General features: G+C 40.2%; 1 protein-coding gene across 1 annotated transcript in view; it reads right to left on the bottom strand.

Moving 5' to 3' along the window:
• Positions 1-569: 569 nt before the first annotated feature.
• Positions 570-25,592, bottom strand: part of LOC136996621 (double-stranded RNA-specific editase 1-like) — a 29,464-nt gene continuing 4,441 nt past the window's right edge. The window contains exons 2-6 of the mRNA XM_067317508.1: positions 20,224-21,158; positions 6,169-6,283; positions 1,853-2,021; positions 1,354-1,502; positions 570-742 (exon numbers count right to left, since the gene is read on the bottom strand). Coding sequence (XP_067173609.1) covers positions 570-742; positions 1,354-1,502; positions 1,853-2,021; positions 6,169-6,283; positions 20,224-21,158 — 1,541 coding nt within the window. The remainder of the gene's footprint in view (positions 743-1,353; positions 1,503-1,852; positions 2,022-6,168; positions 6,284-20,223; positions 21,159-25,592) is intronic.

Raw genomic sequence — 25,592 nt, 5'->3', positions numbered from 1 at the left:
TAATTACAGTTCAACCATTTAAGTAAAAACATTTCAAATAAAATTTAAATCATTTTCAAGTTACAATTTAAAAGTGCCCATCAATTAACATGTTTTTAACTGAAACATTTCTTCCTTGTATGAAACAATACAATTCTAAATCCATCCATGGAACACACATGTATCTCTAATATACAAAGATGTAAATACATCAGAGGCAGTTATCCAATATGACTTGTGTAATGTACTTATTGCACTGTTTTGCTAATGCCGTATTATGTTAGGCCAAAAAAAACCCAAAAACATTCCTCTGATATTTTCCAGTGATATAAACACAAAACAAAGCTGTCCTGACTTTAAGTGGCTGGAATGACAGATAATTTTTCCGCCCCACCTATGAAGCCAGCAGAAGGTCTGACACCAATCGCAGGTGAAGAATCAGAGCTTTATTAATGGTTATAGCCCCCCTCGCACTACACTTAAGCAGTGAAACCCATTGATAACCTGCACATTCATTGCACGTCATGCACACCTGCCTTTTTTATTCAGCAATAAAAAAAACAATACTACAGAGACCAATTACTAATATCTCACCTAGCTATCTTGTCGCTGCATGACATGGTAAGTAGCCTTTCTCCTTGCAATACTCCATCCCACGTCTGGATAGTGGTAGTAGATCTCACAGGAATTGTCCCTTCCCCAGATTCGATTTTTGTCCGTAGCTGTCCTCTTGCTTTGCGGTTTGGATGTCTGTCCCCTTGATCTATATGACAAAAAGTGCTCACCATCAACTCAGAAATACTCTCAACATACTTTATATATGGCATTAAAATAAGAACAGTCAATTAAAGACACTTGCCTGCATAATTGTTAACTTGCGTAACAATTTCTATTGCTCCTTTCAATTTAGCTACAGCATCAAACATCTCTCTTGTACACCGTGTCTCCTAAAATGCATTCGCAATTAAACCAGCTTTCCATGAAGGAACAATTAATATGTAGCAGGTAGTTCTTAAATTCTGTTCTGCACATTATAGTATTAGAATGAAGTCAAGCAGCAGATCAAGAAATGAGCAGGCAGACAACAACCATTAAGAGACAGCAATATTAAAATGGCCTGGTTAGTTCTGTAAGGATACTTGCTGACACGCTGGCTTATCTTTACTAATTTTCAGCCTCTTCAAGCCCAGGTGGTTGATCTGCCTATACTTAACTTCTGTGATACAGGAAGAATTACTCGGATTTTCTGGAGAGACCTTTTTCTAACACACATCTACACAAAAAGGAAAGAAGACACCTAAGCTCTAACTGTGCCACTTGTATGTGATCAAATACGCTTTAGACTCCACAGCTTTAATATGATTGCTGTCATACCCTCTTGTGCTGCTTCATGGGGTGAGAAAATCCTAGCATCGCCACAAGGAGACGTACTGATATAGAGATGAAACTGCACATTCTCCTTCAGTTTAAACCCGCCGCGTTCAGATTTGATAAAAATGGATTTTTGCTGATCTTCTTTATTGCTGAAATAGAGAAGAAAGCTATAGTCAAAACTGAAATAAACACATAAGTAATGTAAACTGCTCAGTCTCAATAGACATTAAAATGATTACAGTATGTCTAGACATGGTTATAACTCTAACAGTTATTAGAAATAACAAAATGAAGAGACACTAGAGACAAGAAAGAGAGAGCCCTCGATGTTCCCAGTGAACTTTTAGAGACTTATCAGGAAATGAAACATCACATATTTGCTAGCCCAGATTATTTTGATTTACATGTTTATAGCTTACAAAAAGATTCCCAAATACTTTTTTCCACGCTTCCCTCCCCAGGTTCACACCTAGTTGAATACACGTTTTGTTAAGCTTACCTTAGATAAAGCTCAAGTTGAGTATATAGAAATTTAAGCAGGCACCGGCGAGATACAATTTCTGCATGGCAATCATTTAATGCAAGACCACGATCGCTCATATATTCACCATTGATGCATTTTGTTCCTGTAGAAACACTTATTACCAGAGCGTCTTTCACATCTGTACCTGCAAAACAAAATTTCAAAATTTTAATTTCGGCAATTAAAAATCACAGTCATTCTAGCAAGAGATTTCTTCCCGCAAAATTCAAACAATGCTTCTTTCTGCGTTTTCCTTTCAAAAAAATTGGTTCTTTTTCCAATACTTTCTTTATAGCAAAAGCTTCAGTCAGACCTATCCTCCCTGCGCCTATACCAGCATGGTCTATGGTTCACGTGAGTTCTTCATTTCGGAGTTCAGACTAGTTAGAAATTGAAAACTTGCAAGGAAAACATTGCTGCTTCAGGAAGAGATATTAAAGTCTGAACTCCAAAGACACTGCTTTTTTCTGAGACACGGTTGGCCCGCTAGCTTGCAGCACATACCTCTTGGCTACATATGCAGATATCCACTGTGATTTTAGAAATTTGTCTTATTAAAAGGCACTGATTTATTAAAAAACAACACATTTTGATTGGGTATTAAGCCAAGAACAGGAAAGGTAGAACTACAGTAGGAAGAAAGATTAAATGCTTAAACCGCTGCAAAGCTTATCAGCAGTATAATATTTCTAGAGATACAGTCCTTGATGTTAAATAATTCTGCACAGAACAACTAGATGTGAAATCTTTAAAAATATTTTGTGTTTTATAGTCAGAAAACTGTCTCTGTCACAAAAAATAGAGGTCAGCTGTATGAAGAATTCAGAAAGGCAGGTCCAAAATGTTACATCCCTCTAGCAAAACAGAGCAAAAAGCCCCAACAAGCCACACGCTAATTCCTTCGAAGTTCACAATGCTTGATCAGCAGAGGCAGAAAGCGGCCAGCCCTGCCAAATGCCCTCTGCTATCTTCCTGCTGCAGAATAGTTATTAGAGTAAGTAAAAGCCGAGAAACCACATTCTACACACCGACCCCAAAACAGATTTAACCGGACTTTAGGCACCTAAGGCTTAGGATCCTCCCCTTAATATGAGCTCAGTTCCTAGGGGTGCCTATACAGAGGGAGCCTGCTACAGTGTAGAGCCAGATGTGATGCACGTCCCATCCACAGCTGTGCCAGCTCTGGCTCTGGAGCGGCTTGTTCGCACTCCTGTACTGCTGGCACACCTCTGGGCAAACATGCGGTGAGCTGGATGGGGAAGATAGCCGTTGTTTTGAATGCAATTCAGGGCCCTAGTACTGTTCACCACCTGATTGCCCTATGGCAGTGCCAATATACGGGGCAGAACAAGTAATTAGTAAGGGGATGAGTGGCACGGAACAGGACGGGTTGTTTGAGCTGTCACTGTTGATGAAATAAATCCTAACCGAAGTACAGCCTTCACAAAAATGAATACGAGCCCAGCTTGCCCTCCTATGGGGCTGAGATAAAACCAAGGAGGAGAGATGGGGAGGTGCTTCACCACCTCAAAATCAGTAGAAATAAAGCTTAACGTGTGGAAGGGGCCATGGTTAGTCACTTGAGAATCAAGAAGCCATAACCAGCTCCCTGGTGGGACTCGTCCGTGATATGTACCAGCTCCAGGGGAGAGTCTGGTCCCAGATATTGTAGCGAAACATACAGCCTTTGTATTTTCTAAGCATATATTTCTGCCAAATACTTACTAGAGTCACTATCTAGAGAAACGTAGCTTAGTTAGCTCAAGGTTCATTTTAGTCAGCTGGCATTTTGATAGAATTTACTTTTTTGTTATTTACCAAACAGCCAAGAGAAGAAATGTTCAAATAAAACACGCAGCAGATCAAAAACTTGGCACTTTCAAATGAAAAGAAAGGGGCCGAGCGAAATGAAAGTATCGGACAAAGTCTTCAGCCCAAGTCATCCTGATGCCCCCGTGTAGCGACAGGTACCTCTCTTCTCTGTGTGTTCACTGTGGCTTTGCAGAGGCTATTTTTAATCTGAAAACCTTGAACTCGTGCAGAAATTTCCTAGCGTTTTTCTGAGGTCTAACACAGGGAACAGAACAAATCCAGGTGGAGATTTATGAAGGGAACAGTGACATTACGAGAACTTCAGCAGTTGCCCTGCTGGCCCTCGGCAGCACAAGCTGGTACAGGCTCCCCTGCTACGAGCCATCATGGCCAACGGCATTCCTGTTCGGGATATTCAGTGTCTCATGTCAGGGGAAGCTGTTCTCTAAGGCTGGGCGTCAGGGTCACCTAATTCTAGGGATTCCCCAGACACTTAACACATCCATACAAAGCCGTTTTCTAATAATGTGCAAAGCTATTTCTTCAGTTAATCAAAATGTAGTCACATGTTAATTAAGGCTTTTGGTTCTTTGGGCACATGGCTCCTCTGGGAATCTTGGACACAGGGCTGTAATTACAGTAACAACTTTTTCAACATTATACAATAATCTAAAATAAAACTACAGCATGTTCTTCACAGATAGATCATCAGGATGAGGGACTAGCAATGTCTCACTGGACAGACTTTGGGGAACAGTTTTACCCCACTTATACTTTGTATTTACTTGGAGCACAAAGTATGTGCGTAGAAGGGATCTTTGGTGAGCTTATGTTTAAGCACCTGTACTAAAACCGAACCCCTTACTTTCTGGATCACATAATACTTCATGAGAATTTGGGACATCATAAAGGTTAGGGCAGAATGATCTCTTCTGGCACTAAAGATAATTCAGTGTTTTTTAAATTAATTTTAGAAATGGTCAAACCCATCAAGTTTCCTTCTCTTAGACTTGCCAGGCTTTCAAGCAGTTTCTTGCATTTACCAGTGTAGTCTCCGAGGCTTATGGTTAGGATGCAGAATACCAGACCGAAAACGTCATAGCCACGTGAGGCAAAGCAGCTGAACCAGTACAAAATAACTTTACTGGCAGCAATCTGTACAAAACCTTCACTCTGACAGAAGCAATGCCCAATTTGCTAACACACGCGCACCGCTCTCCATTAGGTTCTGCACAGTGAAGCCATCAGCCCTTCTGCCGGTTCCACGTGCTTGTCAGGTGGATTCACAAATGCAGCCCATTGAGATGCCAGCAGGAGTACTGGACCTGCTCAGGTCCTGGGGAAACCCAGATAAGAGGTGTCAGCACTGAGAGCCCAAGGAGCACTGCCTTCACAGCAGCAGCCTCCTGAATGCACACAAGTGTGAATCCCAGAGGCCTGAAAAAGACTATGATGAGCCTACAAAGAGGACAAGAATAACCACGAATGAACTGCCCCAACTGCAAGAAGTCTTAGTGCATCCTAAATGGGGATGCGGCCAAAGCTCCCGGATACCTCAAAAATTCTGTGAAGCAGTCTGTGGGACTATCCTTTGTTATAAAGCAATCTCATTTCTTCCAAGAAGGAGGAGAAGAATAAAAATGACAATTCAAACATGGTGGGAGAGGAGATCTTGCTCTGACTTGTGCAGCTAATAGGGTATTTCATGACAGGTCCAAAATGAACTTGAGTCCAATCAAGTGACCAACTGGACTAAAGGCAAGGATAAATCTTAACATAAGGAAAATTCAGCAGCAGCACGGATGCAGATCAGCTTATGGTGGAATTTCACTTTTGATCCAAGTGATCTGGCAGAGCACAGATCTCATGTGAGCAATCACAAAAGCATAACCTTGCTGCTGGTTGTACGTGCACACTAGTGTCAGCTGCTGAAACAGAAGCTGCTTTCAGCAAGTATTTTTACTAAAATGACCGAGACACTAAGCACCAAGAAAGAAATATTGCAAGAATAACTAAATAAAGCGCAAAGTCCTAAGGACTTGGAAAGCAAGCATAATTTATAACATTATATGCCAAAACAGAAGATACTGTCTATGTGACTAATGTGGTGATTGTTATGTTTACATTTATTTCCAAAAAGGTGCATAATTCATTTCAAAAGATACATGTGTTTTATAGAATACGATTTATCTCAGAAGTCTCAATTAGAAGTCTCAAATATCTCAGAAGTCTCAGACATCTCTACCTGTACAGAATATAGGAACTTTGTTGAAATAGAAGTATTCGCAGGTAGAATTTTCTTGTAATCACATTTAACCAAGATCCAAGTGCCTTAAATACAACAGTTTGAAGATTAAATAGTAATATATTTCAACACTGGTTGAGTGAAGAAAAGATACGGTTTCTTAGAATACATCCAGAGTTCTGGTATTTAAGCAGTTAAAATGGTGTGGGTGGGTGTGTGGGTTTTTTTTTTTTGCCTGTTGTCATCACAATTCCAGCAAGGACTTTCCTCCGTGCACGTGGAGATGTGAAATTTTCTGTCAAATCACTGAATTTATCTACAACCAAGCGTGCAACAGCATCAGCTAAAACCTGTAAAATCACAGAAATGCACGTTAGGAAATTAAACAAATAATAAAACCATTAGGTTATAAAGATCTGCACTTGTACTGATTTGACATAATAGATTAGAAGAGTTTGCATCGTTCATTTTTAGAAGATTGATGGGACAAAGATTTTCAAGTTCTGCAGTGCGTCCAGGAGCTATCTAGGGTCCAATTTTCAGTTATACTGAACTCTCATAGCTCTCTGTAGGCTAAACTGGAGCTCTGTGTGTCTGCATCTATAAAAACAGGGTCACACAGCCTTAAGCCAAGAATCAAAACAGCTAATGTTCATGATTGTTATGAACATTTGAGGCTTATGAGAACAACTGAATAGACAGTTGAGTCAATATTTTCATGCTCAAACCTCAAAACACATCAGTTCAGTATCCTAAACATTGGACCTGACAAGAGGATTGAAGTGCAAAAACCAGCCTCTTCAAACCATCATATAAACCTTCTATAACCATGGAATTAATTATGCAGTTATTACATAAATAAGAATGAATCCATTTTCAACAGTAGTTAAATTTTATATTTTTATTTTTACAAGACATATGCAAATTTAGGAATGGAAAATGTCAACATATAACCCAAAACAAGCCATCCAAAATTAGGAAGATTCATCTCTCTCACCTTCGGGAAAACTTGAATAATAGATACATCCTTATAATTTGCCAACAGGGTTGGCAAGCAACATAGGTCATACTGTAAGGGTGAATAATTTCTAATATTAAGGGAAACTTCAAAATACCAGTCCTGCTTTTGTTGAACTCTGCCGATGGTTCAGTTCAACACTGCAGCTAATCTCACCTGATGTTCTTAAGGCGGTTGGAACCATAACAGCTAGAGGAAATGAGTCAAAATCAAAATCTTGAATTTTCACCTGAAAAGAAACTGAAAACCAGGGCAAACCATGCAACAACATTGCCTTTGAGGAAAAACACTGGTTAATGACTGTACTTGGTACTGGCTAAGTGGTTTTCACATGCACTCCATGAAGCGCAATACCCCAGCAGTGTGCATGGCAGCACAGTTATTTATTCCAAAAGAAATGGCTGAGTATGGCAAGTTACATGTTCAAAAAGAAACAGCTGTAATCTAGATACATAAAGAAAGAGAAAAACCTTCTTAGGCGTCTTCCTCTTATTTAGAGGAAGTAGGAATGCCCATTAAAACAGGCTCTTTAAGGCTGATTGGGCTGTTTCAGACACCATCACACCACCCAGGCACGAAGAAAGAAGCCCAAAGCTAGTACGGGAGATGTGGCAGCTCATTCTCACCTGTCTCCCACCAGGATCAGCATCAGGATCCAAAGAGAGAGGGAGAACTGAGAGCTGGGGAAGGAACCCAGTCCAGACCACGGACCCCTGCAGATGGGTGTCCAGCTGTAAGCTGCTAGCTAAGCTCTTGTTACAGTCAACAGAGATGCAGTCACCATGGTGGACCATTCAGCTCTCCCTCAACAGACTGCCTGTATTTGATCAGCTGAGCCACCCTCCAGACTTCACTGATCAGCTCTCCATTGACTATAACGGCAGCTCGGACACTCATGAACACAGAAACACCTAGGCTTAATATTTTTGACTACGTGTAGCAGTCTATAGTTTGGAGCCAAATCCCATCGCTGGAGTCCCAGGTATAAAGAGCTCAGTTCGGTTGTCCATGTGTTGCCCCCAGCGGTACCCGAGATGCTGTGCGGTAACCACCTGGCCCACGATGCTCTAGAAGAACACAGGTCCTGTGTCTTATCTGCCAGTGCTATGCAGATGTCTTTGGTATCCAAGAGCATCGAATGTGGTGCTAAACACATGCGTGGGCAAGTAAATCAAGCCCAAAAGGACTCTTGAGACTGAGAAGATTCTGCTTACTAACTACCTTTGGGCCCCTTCAGTAATGGAAGAAAATCACCGTTCTCCTTCCTCCTAGATAGGGTCCAAGGCAAACCAACAGTGCTGATGGGCAACAGTACACAGATCTGTGTGGAGGGATCCAGTTGAATCTAAACAAAAACTTAAACATAATCGTATCTAAAAACACATTGCCAGGGTCAAAAAAACCAGAGGGCTGCAAGACTGTCAGCTCGATTCTCCACCATCATCTTTGCAAAGCCCGTAAGAGCTGACAGCCCAGAAACAACGTGAAGGAATTCTCAATGTTAACTCCCTTCTGGGAGAGCTTTAGCAGCCAAGGAAGAAATAGCTACAGCCTGTGTGTCATAATTTCCGAGCTCTACGGCTTTTTCCAGAAGCCTACTGGAAACAAAGACTAGTAGTCAGCGGTGACAGAGGTCGCATTTATCTTAAGCTTCAGTCAATGTTTTGCATTGCACAGTTTGCAGGTTTTAAGAGCCCCAACACTCCAACTACGAATTTTCATGATGCATTTGAATAGACTACAACTCAGAAACTCTTATCTCACTAATGCAAAAAAAGTATTTCTGACGCTGGACCCAAAATTCTGTCATAATCTGTGCTACGATAGCATCATGATCAAATGACACAAAATTTAATTGTGCCAGTCCCGGCACTTATATAATGCAGTAAATAAGAGTGAAACTTTGCAGGATGAAAGACTATAAGGTAAATAAATATACAAGAAGCAAAACAGTAAATGCCAACAGTTCTATACTCATCTTGGTATTAGAAATGGAAAATTAAGACACACGTAGCTTAAATAATTAACCTGCCTACAGCTACATGGCAGACCACCGCGGGGAAAAGAACTGAACAAAGATCAGAGTCCCATTCCAACACTTTAGCCACAAACCCGCTGCGTAGCTTGCTGATAATGCTTCCTAGTTGCAAGTTTCATGCTCTCATTTCTAAAAAATCATACCTAATTTTCTACTGTGCTTTACATCAGACATACTGAGCTTCCAGGAGAATATGGCTGGTAGCTGACCAGCTATCAAGCAACGCATAACCATGCAGATCAATGTTACGAGAGAACATATTATTGCAGAAGTAGTGAAAAACTTCTCCGAATACTGATGTACCCTAACCACAAACAGAACAGATGCTTCAGGGGCAGCATGTTGAACCAAAGCATCAGCATGCCAGAAAGGCTTGCTGTTCAGGTAACAAAAAATATGGATTATTCCTTCTTTGTAAAAATTAAGCGTGGTCTGAAAGAGTCTTCTCAAACACTTGCCTACATAAAAATGCCGCGTATCAGAAATGGTGCTCACAAAACCTTGAGCCAAAAACCACCGGTAGTAAAAGGGAAAGGTACAGAAATGCTTCTTTCAGGATCTCTGAACATTGCTTCCTTATGTAGCTCCTCAGTCCAGATGGCTAAATGGAGGTTGATCTGCAGAGGCCTGTAATCTCCCCATTTCATAGGGAACCAGCACCGCTTGATGAGGCTTTTTGTCATGGGGCAGGAACTCAAACTTCTAGGCATTTCTGGGAATATACCCATGGACAAGTTATCTGCCAGTACTGCTGATAAAAGGGTATTACAGGCTCCGATAGCTACTTGACAAGTAATTGAGTGGAATGCTCATATATAGGGTTTATATATATATATGTGTGTGTGTATGTATGTGTATATATATATATATATGTATATATAGCTTTTTCTGACAAGATTATTTCTTACATAATTGGTGAAGTAGATATAACCACAGTGTTAGTATACAAATGAGAACACAGTGAGTCTTTCTGGGAAAATGTAAGCTTATGCAGAAGGATGGGGCTGCATCTCAAACAACGTGGAACTAAGCTGCTGGCAAAGAAACCTAAAAACGCTTGAATGAATTATAAAATAAGACCCTGGAGAGCGTTGATAAGAAGAACTAAGCAGAAGTCAAGCTAGACAAAAATGTCCACTAGAGATGTGAACAACACAGAAGAAACTGTGAGGGAGGGAAAAAAGAAAAGAATTTTACTGATAGAAACAGGTTAATATATAAAAGATGTTATTGATCTGATATCCAAGTTGCATAAAAACAGGTGCATGGTGAGAAATAAGCACTATTAAATGTCTACAGATTAAGTTGTCAAGATTTTGGTCTTGTATAGGTTTGAAACTGCGGAATACTTACCCACTAAACTAGATATGAACTATCTTTTTCTCTCAAGCAGTCTATTCCATTAAAATAGTAGATTCTTTAAGAGCACTTGTGTCTATTTATGCATTTCATGTGGCTTGCTATGGCTCAGTAAGTCAATAAAGGGAATCGGTGCACAAAATTCATGCATTTTTTCCAATCACCTCAACAAAGATACCACCTCACCTACAAACATGTTTCCCCTAGATCTCCTGGACATACCTCAGGTGGGCAGAAGAGCAGCAGGACGACAAAGAACAAGTCCTGCAAAGTTGCAGTACTTTGTATTTCAGATTTGTCTCACCACTCTAGACACGCCACTTCCTCACAGCACCGCAAAGCCTTTTCCCACCTGACTTCCACCGGAAAAGATGGAGTGTTTATCTGCTTTAGGTTACATTTGACAATTAGAGAATCAGACTTTTTAGCCTGAATAGACATGCTTTTATCAATAAATTATCTTCTCATTAGATGAGGACTCAAGTCTGGCAATAACTGCTGGGACTTGCCTATTTGTCTGCCCTTCAAAATATTAAAAATAGTAATAAAAGTCCACTGACTGAGATTTTACTGAAACTATAATGGTCACGGCAACAAAAATCTCACCGTTTCTCATAACACTGTAAGTCAAAAACTCTTTATTTATGACACAACCAATCTGATTCATCTGGAACTTTTGCTGCCTGTTTTCTTACCATCATCTTCATGTCTCAAAAACATGTAAACTACAGGGACACAGCTGGCTGAGCAGCTCAAGGAGACAGCCTCTGCTACTGATGAGCAGTAACTTTCCTCAGAAGAGCTTAGAAATGTGCTGCCTCACTAGCTCTGCAGAGTCAAGGAATAGCGATAGATCATCACAGAATCACAGAATGGTTGAGGTTGGAAGGGACCTCTGGAGATCATCTAGTCCAAGCCCCCTGCTCAAGCAGGGTCACCTAGAGCACGTTGCCCAGGATTGCGTCCAGGCAGGTTCTGAATATCTCCAGAGAAGGAGACTCCACAACCTCTCTGGGCAACCTGTGCCAGTGCTCTGTCACCCTCACGGTGAAGAAGTTTTTTCTCATGTTCAGATGGACCTGCCTGTGTTTCAGTTTGGGCCCGTTGCCTCGCGTCCTGTCGCTGGGCACCACTGAAAAGAGTCTGGCTCCGTCCTCTTGACACCCTCCCTTCAGATACTTGTACACGTTGATAAGATCTCCTCTCAGTCTTCTCTTCTCCAGGCTAAACAGGCCCAGCTCTCTCAGCCTTTCCTCATAAGAGAGATGCTCCAGTGACCTTGAAATCAAGGAGGAAGTAAACCAGGACAAGCACTTCCTTCATGCTAAACACAAGATAAAAACCAGATGTCGTGTTTTTATTGCCTATCGCTCGCTTTTTCTCTGCAGGCACTTTTGCTGATGCTGGGGCAGGGGAGGAGGGCTCCTAAAGAATAAAGAAAAAGAATCAACGGTGTTTTCTTTCTGTTTATCTATCTGTCATAGGGGCCATGTTGTCAAGAGTGGAGTACCCTACTAGAGATACTTCAAACTCACTTCTGTCACAGAAGAGATTAGAAAGGAGAAGCTCATTTATGGGACTGTGTGTAAATATGAGCTGATGTGATAGGGAACTTGAAGGATTAGTTGCCATAGTCATATACTTCTAATCACGAGCTCCCAATAAAAGAAGATTCTTTTTTTTAATCAGTAAGTATTATTACTTCAGAATATCTTTGCTGCATATTAATGCTTGCAAGAGACTGGTAAACTTTCAGGAAAGTGTGATTTTTACTAAACGACATTGCTCAACTGTCCCCAGCAAAATGTCACATTGAAGAAAGAGTGCTTTGTAAATATGCAATTGTGGAATGGGACCACCCATAGTTTCCCTCAAGCTTCTCCGCAAAAATAAATAAATAAATAAATAAATAAATAAATAAAATAAAAATCTGCCTGGATACAAAATGCAACCCTCATGGACACACACCACAGGAAATGGAACTCCTCTGGACTAATTATCAAAGCCTAGACATTCCCCCCATAGTCTTCTACATCCCATGCCCCCACATCCAACTGAACCACAAAAACATCACGGCACCTAAGATATGCAAGTAGTGTTCCCATAGTGAAACAATGTCCTGGAAAGGGAAACTACAAGTCTAGTGGTTTGATTTCGATTAAAGGTCGATGCTGCTTTTGGAAAATATTTTAGATAAAGATGTTTGCCTCTGTGGATCATAAGGCGTGGAGGGAAGGGAAGAATCAACCTTTAATACTTGCAAATTCATTCATCTAACAAAGATAGCTGGAAAAAAGTCTGCCTTTACTGTCAGGTATCCAAGAACGCTCTACTCCAAGCTGCAGTATTTCCTGGTACACTTGGTTGGGGGTAACCTGAGATACCCCAACAGGATAGTTTTGTGATGAAAAAACTTTGACCAACCTCTGTATTTCAAAATGGTGAGATAGCTGCTCCCCTAAAAACACTGTGCAGACAGTTGGGCTCTCCTCCATGGCAATCAAGATTGACAGATTCAGGTACAACAGTTTAAAGCTGTCGTTTCAAAAGGTACCTTCTTTGGGAACAACACTGGGTTAAGCTCTTCCTACCTTCTTACAGTCCACTTCAGCTCCTGGGTTTTGGGGAATAAACTTTCTAGGTGATACCAGCACGAGTGTTTACCCTATGAGCTACATTATGATCAGGGAATAGATCCAGATTAGACAATAATTTTTTGTTATCTTATTTTCAGCTCAAACAAGCATGGAAAATCCTCAGGCCATCACCATTTATCGCTAGCAGTTTCAACCTGGGCAAAACCAGTTTCGGACAGATGCTATGGCAGTACAGCAGAGACAGAAGAGACAACGCTACATGTGGGAAAACATTTTCTGTTCTCCTTAATTTAAGGCTACTATAGCCTCGAAGCTGATCTCTGGGCAAACACTAGAGAAGCTTTTTGCATATATATTTGCAGACTTAGGGACAGAAAATCTTTTCAGCGATTCTTAAAAGTTTTGAAGAAAGCAAGCTTGTACTAGCCAATCAATTTTATGGTTTTTCGTATGTTTCCTAGAACCTGAATACACTTATTATATTGGGTGCACACTCTAAAATAGTCTCACAAAAGCAGAGTAAAAACAGTAACAGTTGAAGTCTATATGTAACATATGAGCTTACTGAGGTTAACTGTTCCATTTTCTCAAATCCATAGTAATATTTTTAAACTGCTAGTCTCCTGAATTAAAAAAAAGAAAAAAGAAGAAGAAGAAAAGGAAACTCTTTCCTCAGTGACCCTTTTTATGGCTTCTACAATTAATAAGGATATACTCTGAATTCAATTTTATAAAAGGGATTCTGAGAAAGGAGGTGGAAGGAGAGACAGAAGAGAGCAGAAGGGAAGGAGCCTGACAGAGCTGAACCTTACTATTGCAAAGGAATTATCAAAGGTAACAAGGGGCGCAAACTGAAGAAAATGGTGCAGGATGTCTCTGAAATGAAGGCTGGAGGTGGGTGAGGAAAGGCGCAGCGGAAGCCTGCCAAGGAGCCCGGCCGCTGGAAGCAAAGAGGCCACAACGCTCAACTTTTCCTCCTCCGACCGCTTTGGATCGCCTCCAGAAACAACCATGAAGATTTTTCTCTTTCCAAAGAGATATTCCCTCTTGTTTTATTACCTCGTTTAACAGGTCAGTTTAAAGACAAGGACACCAGATGAAAATCACTTCATTAAATGAAATATACTTTAAAGGCTGTAATCCTCAACGCCTGTTATTCTTGATAAGCCTAAGGAAGAAGTAAAAATGAGATACAAAACAGCTGCTTAACAATAACTGCTTAATAAGTAGTTATGCGGGCATTCCCAATGCACCCATAAATACACTGCGTTAGAAATCTCTGAACTTCTCTAACTGACCAGACAACTTCAGAGTTGCCTTCATACTTAAACTTAATAGTTTGCAGACCTCAAATTTGTTTTGGGGCTGATAAAAATGTCAGGTTCTGGAAGAAAAAAATCCAAGGACTTGAAGCTCTGCCTCCCCATCAAGCCCAGACCACTGACCTGTCTGGGGGGTGGATCTGTCATATCTCTTTCGGGATCTATTCCATCTCATATAAATAAACATTAATTGAAGCAGAATTTGAACTTTTCTCTCCCATTCTCAGGAAGTGCCCTAACATGAGACACATACAGTTTCTCTACCACCCTCTCCTGTATTAACTCATTTATTCAAAGTTGGACAATTCAAACAAGGAAAGACCCAAAATAGATGACAGTTTGCTCATTGAGGCATGTGAGCTCAAAGCTATTTTGGGTGCATCGTTCCTTTCTCTGGTGGAAGTTACAGTGAAACCAGTTCTTTTCCACATATACAAAACAATTTCAGTTAATAAATATTTTACAGCAATGTTTCAGAAAAAGAAAAAAAAACCTGAAAATCTATGTTTTAAAATATTCTGAACCTTAAAATGTTCAGGTCTGTCTGGATCTGAAGGAAGATCTCAGCAGGAGATCACTCCTACCAAAAACAGCTGTTCCATCTAGATAAATGCTGGTAAGTACTGAAGCGGTGGTAGACCAAGGGCGCTTCAGGGGTTGACAGCACTCTTGGATCTGAGCGGGGAACTGACCCAAAACTTCCCAAACTTCTGGGCACTCTTTGGAGCACTAGGGATCTTTCCTCTTCCTCTCAAGCACAAATGTTCTCCCTCAGGTTTATTTCTTCTTACCTTTACAGTTTAGGGCTCATGTGAACTTTCTCACAAGCTGATGAGCACTGGCAGTGTCCACAGTAGGCAAAATCGGGGTCAGCCTGGCACATTCTCTCTCCTCTGACAGTGATCAGCATACACAACTCAGAGAAGGTGCAAACATATCTATGCTAATAAAACACGGTAGTTATTTTCTAGTTCTCCATGACAAAAAAGTTTCTTATATTTATTTAAAGAAACTCCAATCAGGCAGTAAATTCTCTCATTACTTACACAAATGTATCTTTTTATCTCTTTTAATTCCACCACAATTAATTCAAGACATTACTCACTAATTCCTATGAACATATTCAGTATGATCTTTCTACCAGGTCTGAATTTCTTACATTCTTATTCAACTTTATACATTGAACATATTTCACTAAACACTCTAGGTGTCTTCAGCATCTCTCCAGAGGAAGTCTTCCCAGACCTTTGATCCCTTGCATCACTTACTTGTACATTGTTTCTGTTTTTTAATACTTCTTTTTTATTCCCTGCCTGCCCCAAATTAGACCAGGATTAAATATTGTACCTCAAGTGAAAATACCCATCACACTATTGGATCTCACTCAATTTTTTCCGTGTAACATTTTGTTTGCACGTATGTCCATAATGATACACAAGCTCTTTTTGCCCTAAGTTGAATTTGCAATAAATGAGGTGAATAATTAAAAGTATTCCCTCTAGTGGATGTTTTAATTATTTTCATCTGCAATTATGCTGCTTATTTATTTAGTTTGTTGCCTTCTCTCACAACTTCTCCAGCTTTCACTAATCTAAATAACTCTTTCCGTAAGATTCAATATTTACAATTTCAATTCCCTCATTCCTATCTCTTCAGTTGTTTCCAGACCCAGCAGTGCTTCCCCTTTGCATCACAACTCATTAGCTATCTTTTTAAGTCAACAGTTTGAGGAAATCTGGGAAATATCATGATAAGCTTCTATGAAGGTTTTCCCAACCCCAGCCACCAGTGGCCCCGAGAGGATACCTATCCTGGCAGAACAGTTTCCATCACAACCACTGGCAGCAGGTGTTGCCTGGACCAGCAGACTTTACTAGAAGTCACAAAGTGCACAATATGCACTGGAAACACTGCAGGAAAAAGTACCAAGCGCCTGGAAAAGTGCATTACTAGGAGGCAGCAGAATTACTGGGGCACACCAGAATGCATTGCAGCAGGTTCAAAACCAACAAGCTGAGATGCTTCTTCCCATAATCCGCATCTAAACTGCAGAACTTAATACTACAAGGTGCTGTGGAAGCTAAAAGTTTACAAAAGTTCAAGAAAGAACTGAAATTCTTGCGGGGGGAGGGAGGGTGTCCTAATCCATCAAGGGCTCTTAAATGGAAAAATGCCGTTTTTGGCTAAGAAAATTCTTGAGTTTGGAAGAATATGCTGGGGGAGTGTTGCTAGAGATATGCCCTGTTCTCAGTTTTCTCAAGGCATTTGGTATTGGCCACCGTCCATGCTTGATTTTGCTTTTAGTGACAGCATCAGCCCACCTCTTTCAAACCCTTGCAGCCCTCTTGGGAAGCAGGGAATGTCTAAGGGAAAAGAAAAAAAAAGTAGAGAAAACAAGTGATCTCTGGGACAGCAAAGGACGATTTGGCACCAGGGATAGGCCGATGGGCGAGAAGAAGCTTTGGTCCGGCTCACTATGGCTCTTCCTGGGGTTCAGTGCCTCCAAAATACTCCTTTCTTCAGTAACCTGATTTGGACTTTACGTGGACAATTTGCAAACACCTGGTTGCAATAGCTACCACACTTCATCTATAGACACATGACACATTTGTCTTCAGAGCAGATTTTAAAATACTGTTCACCTTTCTCTGTCTTCTCTATTCAGTTCCCATCAACCTTAAGTGCCTACAGACTCTATAGATCCATGATAAGCCTTAAACATGGATCTTAAACATTTTAACAACATTAACCTAGATGTGTTGAAACATTTAATTTTCTTCCACGGCAAGGAGTGGAAGAGCGCACATTTTGGAGTCCTTGGTATATGCTTTCTGTTACTGCTAATACAGAAGGTTTCACCGGATTGATTTCTTTGTTTTGGAAAAGTAAAGCCCTGTATGCAAGACTGATGAAATCTCTTCCACGTTAACACATTGGATGCCAAGGCAATACATACACGAGGCCTGATTTTCGTCAGGACTTCTTCATCTGTTCTGAGGCACATTATATTAAGCGACTTACTGGTTTTAAGGCACTTTCTCAGCAAAGAGATTCTCCACACCACTGGCAACCTTGCTTCATCCCTCACAAAAGGTCAAGCTGGAAATAAGCAGATATGCTTGCTTTGCACAGACTGATTTTAAATGTATTAAGCCACTGGATTAGCACTTTGATAATCCACTCCACGGCCCAAAAGACTATACCAATGTCCTTTTTATAAGCTCATTTCCAATGTAAACTTTCCTTGTTTCATTTGATAACTTACGCATGTATCTCCAAATTTAACTTCCTCCACAGTGTCTGCAGCTATCAGGTGTGTAATAACTGATATGCATTTCATCTAATATTTACAATCAGCTCCAGAGTAATAATAATCTTTTCTCTCCTCTAAATTCTTTGCACTCTATCAGTTTTTCTCATGAGGCACCACAAATTAACCATAACGTATTAACTATGTATATAGCTAATCTACAGCGTATTAGAGATGTCTTAGACTTGTGCAGAGGATGACCACTGACTCTCAGATCCATAATGTAATGCTGTCTCAGACTATGCATCTTGAATTGTCCTGTCCTTTTTACCGCACAGCTCTGAACTGAAAATTCATTTTGAACCTGCCACTCAGACAGTAAATTCCAACATCTTTATTGGCATGACTACATCATACCTTTACTCTTTCCATTGAACATTTGGTATCTTGGATTTTTCTCCCCTTGCATGCATCGAGCTTCCGATTTTTCCAACCCAGTTACCATTTTATTTGGTCTAAGGGTTATAACACATCCTATCCCTTTGACGTCACTTCTGTGCTCTCCAGTGTTTGCAGCTTTGCTCATTTTAGGATTATCTCCAAATTTATCATCTTTACACATACTGAATAAGCACTGTGTAAAAAAAGAACAACCCACAAAGAGTATAAAGAAGATAAATAAAGCAAGACCTAATACAAACCCTTAAAAAGTCCCACAAATGCTGAAGTCCCTTATTAACTACTAACTACTAACAGACTGAATTCTTCCTTGATACAATTCCAATAACTTGACAGCTAATTCCAATTGTAATTAAAAGCACATTAGCACAACACACCAAAGTGAAGAAAGGACAATAAATTCCTGACTACAAGCTGATCAAAAGACTTCTGAACTACTTCTAAAGCCTGCTGGGCGCTCTTGAGTTTATGCCATGCTCTGTGTCAGGGTAATTCCACAGCCGAGTAGCCTATTCCTTTGCACACCTGTAACAGATGTAAAACGCAATCTGGTCCTAAAGGACCCTTTGTTCTATACAATATAGATATGAAGGTCAGCATAGGAGCACTGCAAAAAAAATGATTGTATGTGTTGCTGTTTTGTTATTTAAAAACGCAGCCCAAGGCTCGAATGTCCTGGCCATCTCCTGCATAAGGGCAAGCGTACCCATAGCAATAGTCGGTTTTACGGTGCAGTAGGCTAAGACAGCTGATAGTGATTCACAACATCAGGAATGAAGATTAAAACCTATCCGAAGCTACTCTGAATAATTCTTCCCCACTTCTTATGGCAGTTCCAATTTTGACCATTTTACTGATTCAAGAACTAATACTGTGCAAATCACTAGAGTGAACTACTTTAGAGGCTGGTGCCACAGGCTTTTTAAAAAGCTCTACAAAGAATGTGGTCTGAATTAACTGAAACTACTGAGAAATCATAAACAGAAATAACTAGATGAAATATCACAGTCCTAGATTTGAAAATGCAGGAAACGTTCATCGATAATGCAATAATTGTGCAACATAAAAAGACAGCATATATGAGTTTCCAAATGATGCAAATTGTCCAAGCATTTTGAGGGAAAAATGTACCTAAAATATTCACAACCTCAAATTATGTTCTTTAATCCCACTTTCTTGAATGATGCATTGATTTAGACAATAATATTTTATATTTTTAACAAATTCTAAAACCATCCTTGGGGATAGCAAAGGTCAAAGCCTTGAAAGTCTCATTAAAAAAAGCATATAGAAAGGTGCAAGAAAATAATAGGCAAGTATTGGAATTGAGATAAGCATATGTAATGTTAATATAAAAAGGCCAATGGATGCACTAGAAAGAGGTCATTTGAAAAATGATTACTGGTGTCTGACTGGGGAAAAACAAAAGTACATAAATAAGGGGGAATTTTTCTTGATTAAAAATTTACTCCATTCTAGCTACTTTACATTTCTTGTCTATGTCTGGTATGTTCAATACTTTGCCTAATTCATCTATTATTTGATTTAAACTATTTCTTACCAGATTTACTTGCCAAAGTAATTTTCACATATTAGTCGACTAAAATAATTGTAAATTTCAATTAACTGATTTGATTAGTGCATCATCCTTTAGCTGACAGTTATTTAAAACTCTTCACACATTTCTTGGATACACGCACTGAAAGTCTGGCTTTTATTCAAGTACTGGGTACAAGGGACCACTGCGCTGGCCTCACTTAACCTGTCCTTGACATTCGCTGTTCAGCACCGTTCATGCCAACAATTTCGGTTTGCAGGAGAGAATGATTTTCTTCTCTAGTAAAAACTGTTGTATCAGATAATCAAATTATTTAAAGCAGTAAAATCCTGACTTGAACTCCATCTGTGCACAGCTGCCTCACACGAGAAAGCCATGATTCAATTTTTCCCCTGATAAAAACTGTAATTTAAGCGGGCACTAAGCTATGCTTTGCATTTTATTACGTGATGTGATTAAGGCTGAAAGGATCAACAAACAAAACCTCTTTGCTGTCCAACGGAACAGAAGGATTTCAGAATACAATGATTTCACGTCGCTGACAGAAGCCGTAAGTGGATAAATCACCCAACAAAACACGCAAGCGGTGTAAACATCAGAAATACGCTTTAAGCTGATTCAAAACAAATGACTCGGATACTCTTGGCAGTCACCGAAATATATGAACAAAAAGCAAATGGGCTCCTCACCTGCGGTAAATGTAATTGGAGCCCCTCGCTAGGGATGGGTTGTTGAGATGGAGTCTGGTCCAGCTGCATGTTAAATAAGGATGCCAGAGCTGACTGAGCAGCCCGAGCTTTTGCGAGCTTTTTATTCCTTCCTGATCCTTCAAAAGTCTGACCATCCACCGCCACTGCCATGACAAAGTTTTTAGCATGGCTTTCCCCACTTTCTGAGAGAAACTCGTACTTCAGCCCTGGCTGCAGCTCGTTCAAGATCATTACAGGGTTCTTTCCACTTGTGGATGGATACGGTGATGGTGCAGGGAGAGGTGACTGCATAAGACTACTAGTTACAGTAGACGTCGACAAACCGTAGTCCCCACTAGAGCTAAAGGATCCATCGCCATTGGACCCTAAATAAAAGGAAGCATCGGAAGGAACTGGAGTTTCAAATCCATTGAAAAGCATGTCTGGAAAGTCTGCTTGGTCAGACGTAAAGTCTGTGTTCACGGACAGAGTCCTCCCCATTGCTAGATGTGCTTCAGAGGCGTTTGGAAACTGCACGAAAGACCGCAGAGCCTTCTCAGCGGCGTGGAGCTTTGCTTTCTTTTTCGTAGGGCCGGACCCCTCAAAGACCTGTCCGTTAACTTCGACCGCCATCACAAACATGGGCGCATGAACCGGACCCGTCTGGGACAGAAGTTTGTACTGTAAACCAGGTTTTATCTCATTAAGCTGCATCAGGGCATTCTTTGGCAAAACGGGGCCCGGTGCTTTCTTCCTCTTCTTCGGGCGAAATTTGGAGTGGCCATTGTTGCCCTCCTCCAAAGGACGCTTTCTGCTGCTGCTGCTGCTACCACCGTTGGAGAGCTGAGTCCCCTCCCCGGGGCCTTGCACACTGCCATCCTTAGGGGGAACGTTGTCCATGTTGCGGTTTTCTTTAACATCAGTGCTGCTTGAACCTGTGGTGCCCAGAAAGAGTAACTTACAATGCCTTCGTTGCAGGATCTTGTAAATGCAAAATTTATAGATTCCTTTATCTATCTTTGTAACTGGTTAAGTGATGTGTGCTCACAGGCTAATGTTTCTGCAGTACAAACGGAGAGCTAGATCTCCTAATAATTCAAGGAATAACATTCAAGAGCGATTTCTGAACTATGCATTTGGTATCTTCCTACAGCAATAAAACACCGAAGCTTTTATTTTGCATTCAAATCACACTGGAACAAAACTTTTACTCATAAATTACATTTGGCCTGAAAAAGGCTTTAGACCAGAAATACAGTTTATACTATTTGCAATATACACCTATAAAACAAAAAACTACCACAAGTAAAATAAAAACAGATGCTGAAGGCCAAAATCAGGAAATTGATATTAAATTCTTTTATTTTATTCCGGCTACAGTTTTTCTTCAGTGATTTTATTTGCTCAAATTGAGAAATGACATAAATAAAGTCTGAGTCAAGAAAAGTTAAGCTCTTTTGTAGGCACCTTGACCAGAAGGTGCACCAATATTCTTATATTTCTCTTTAGCTACTACAGATTCTGCATTCAATTCTTTTCGACATTCTTCCTCAATGTTCAACCGCACCATAATTTGCTAAGGAGCTACGGCTGCCCGCTTTCTCAGTAGCAGCTGACTTCCCGCCACGCGGCAGCAACAAGAACAGTTTAATTCCGGCAGAATGCCCAACAGAGCAGAATCCTTCTCCCAGAAAATCTGACCTTGGAACAGCCCGAGCTCATCTGCACTGAACCCAAACACATACTCATCCTTTCTGTGCATCAAAAAGGCTCTTAAATAAGGCTGCAAGGATGCAGTGCAATGCAGAGTAGAGCGCGCTAAACTTAGCTTCAGCTTCTCTCTGGATAGATGGTCTTAGATTTTGAACTAAAATTTGCCACAGATATATTCCATCTTTCCTCAGAAAAACAGCTGTAAAAAATGCTTAAGTTCTATGCTTAAGTTCAGCTGTGCCACAAGACTATATGTCTGCACAAAGCCAGCTATTGAGAAACATTGTATTTGTTATTTACATGCAATTTTGCAATTCCTTGCAAAGTAAAAATCAACTGGTATTCCAGAGTGATAAAACCAAAGATCATAATGATAAAGATCCTTCATTAAGGCTATACAGAACACAAGACGTGTGACAAATGTTGCATAATCACAATGATGATATCTTTAATGGAAAAGCAATGTGACATCGTTATATTAATTTAATGATTTACTTCCTAAAGTAGAAAGCTTGAGTAATGATGTCACACGTATATTCTAAGAATTATTTTTGCTACAACTGCAAAGACCTCGGTTTTACCCTGTAAAGAAACTGCTTAAATGAATTATTTGTGCTTTATATTGGCATACACAAGTGAAAAGGCAAATTTAGTAGGTCAAGTGTTTCCAACTTCTCTGTTCCAGGACTTCAAAATATCTAGTACTATAATACATCCACACAGTTCACAGGTGATAAATATTAATCAAACTTAGAGCAAACCAAGGTGGAAATTCTTTTTCACAGCGATGAATTTCCAACACACTATAACCTTTCCCTAAGAATAGCTAAAGTGCACACACCACTTCGCCCAGGTTACAAAGCTGATGGAATGGTTACTAAATTTTCATTTATAACATCCTCCAGCAAAAGCTCGATAGGTCACTCCTTTCGGTGCTCAAAGAGAGAGAGAGGGAGGGAGGGAGGAAAAAAAAAAAAAAAGACGATCAAAAGAAAAAGCCAAAGTAGGAACACATTTTGTTACGTCGCGATGGTATAGCAAAGAATTGTACAGTACTGAATGCTAAATTCAAATCAATATAACAGTGAAACACTAAATACTCTTAAGTGCTTCATCACTAGAAATGTCCTTAATTTAGTAATCATTTGTAGTGTTCAATCGCAAATTATATTGTCCGCAAAATGAATACTATAGGACCGCAACAGTCAACACAGAGTGTTCATGCATGAATATTCTTCATTGTACTACGTTGAAGGAATTTAAGTAAAATAAAACAAAACATTAAAATTTGGCTTAGAGTGAGTTTCTTACCTGAAGCTGTGATCTCTAAAAATTATATCTTATCTAAGCCCACAATTTTGGAACATTGTTCTTATTAGCAGCATCAGGAGTCTGCTAGCAAACAATGCAACTTCTACGCTAAAATGGAAGTCATTTAATTAACATTACACCATAGCCTCCATTTGTATCTTTCTTTTTTTTTAATTAAGACTGCTAACAATAGGACCAACATCTGTGGAAAACAGAAGAGGAAAACATGAATTGAATATATGCCAACTGAACATTAAAAACAGAAATTTGTACAGAGTACAGCAGTCGGAGGAACTATTAAATCCACTTCTTTACCTACACATGGGAAACAATGTCTTGTCAAAGAGGTGGGATTTGTAGGGAGCAGGAAAGAAACTTGCATGCTTCCCTTGTCTCAGGAAAAAAAACAAAAGGAAGGGAAGAAAACTACTCCTTGCCTTTGAGTTATGGGGCACATTAGCTTTGGAGAACCTGCAGGATGGAAGAAACTAGGAGAGAAAGCAAGCTAGCAGCCTGAGGCAAAGCTGGGAGACTATGAGAGTAGGCAAACTCGTACAACACAAAGGAGATCCAAATCCAAGCCTCGGATGTGATGGAAAGGACAAGACTTCCCTCGAGAAGCAGAAGGGACTCTGATCTGTTTCAACCCACAAAGTCACCAAAAATCATGGGACCGGAAGAAAGGACAGCTGCTTCCCAGGATGAGGGTGAAGATTTGCTTTCAGTCCTCCTTAGCCTGTCTTGCCCAGCAGTTGCGAGTTCCCCTGATTATCTTAGAACTGAAGAACAGCTGACAGACTAGTCAAAAAGTAAGATTTACTACCACCACCTGTTAGGGAGAAAGTCAGAGAGAAGTCATCTTGTTCAACCCTCTTCCATATTCCAATGTCTAATAACTCCTCCAACCCAGCCCTTCCCCACCATTCAGAAATGGCTCTTTTCAAGGCCTCTCAACCCAGCGCAGAGCTGAAGAACGGCCTTGCTAGCTCATGCTCACCCAGCCCAATATCCCATGTCTGACAAGGGCCAAAAGCAGACACCAAGAGAAGGGTATGAAAGCAGAGCAAGGACATAGCGATACTTCCCCAGAACAACCTCTCAGCCTGCAGTGAGCTGCAGCTTTGGGGTGTCCTGAGAGAGAGTGATAGTGTGCCTCTGATGGGTTGTTCTTCCATTAATTTTTCTAATCGCTTTTCAAGACCATGTAAACCACTTCAGCATCCTCCAAGTCTTGGGCAATGAGTTCCTTGGGTTCATTACATGTTGCATGAAAACATCTCCCCGTGCTTGTTTTGAACCCACCATCTGCAGCATCAATACTAGATGAACACCCCATGCTGCTCATGATTTTACAGATCTCTGTAATACTGCAACCTTGTCAGGCCTTCTCATACTGAAAAACTCTAACCTGTACTTATTCATTCTGTTCTCCCTTTAGTTCTTCTCTCAGTATCCCTTTATTTCCACTGTGCACTTCTGGACACGGGAGAAGCAGCCCCACAGACAGTAGTAAAGAACCAGATGCACTGTGGATGTACCCTTGCAATTTTTTTTTTTTTTGGTTTTGGTAACATTGTTTTAGAGACCAGAAGCCTTCAGGAGTCTTTTGCTCACTTCAGAGAAAATGAGAAGGGGCAGCCTGACCCCTGAAAGCTCTCGCTGATTGAGAATCCCATCGTGACTCTAGTTAGGAACAGCAGTACTCAAAGGGAATAAAATTTCACTGCTCCAAAGCAGAACTCATGGAAGATGTGGACTGCTCCATGTACGTTCTAAAAGCCAGCTTCGCTCTTTTCAAGTTCTGTCCATCTGATTCGAAGCCCAGTATTAACGCCTTTGCTGCTGGTATCATAGCTTTCAACAAAATAACAGGTAAAATAAGGCAAGAAACTTAGAACTGTAAATGCTAAAACACTATTAGCAATGCATAGGAGAGAGCTGGCAGGAGAAAAATTTACAGTCTGAACTATTAAAAAAATCTCTGCATTCAGTAATGGATGCTTTTCATTATCCATTTTCTTTCTTTTTTTTCTTTTTTTTTTTAACTTTTATTGTGGTTGACAAGTGACCATATGCTATCTTCATATGTCTTGCCCTTGTAAGGTCATACAGCTTTCAGTGGGAAACAAACACAAAAGTCAAGAATTTCAGAGACCAATACTAGTTTTTAAATAAGTTTTCAAATCTTTAAAAGTAATGAATACTTTGGAGAATCCTTTGAGGTCCATCACAGCTGTTGTGTATCCAGCATTTTAAAGTGGTCTAAATAGAGATATAAGCACTTGACAACAGGATCCAGCTTTTTAAAACGTTAACACTACCTTTAACTTAAGAATAAGACATTC

Source organism: Apteryx mantelli, unplaced genomic scaffold (genome assembly GCF_036417845.1).
Source record: "Apteryx mantelli isolate bAptMan1 unplaced genomic scaffold, bAptMan1.hap1 HAP1_SCAFFOLD_61, whole genome shotgun sequence".
In the NCBI taxonomy this organism is placed as follows: domain Eukaryota; kingdom Metazoa; phylum Chordata; class Aves; order Apterygiformes; family Apterygidae; genus Apteryx; species Apteryx mantelli.
This window is presented reverse-complemented; position numbering and strand designations above follow the sequence as displayed.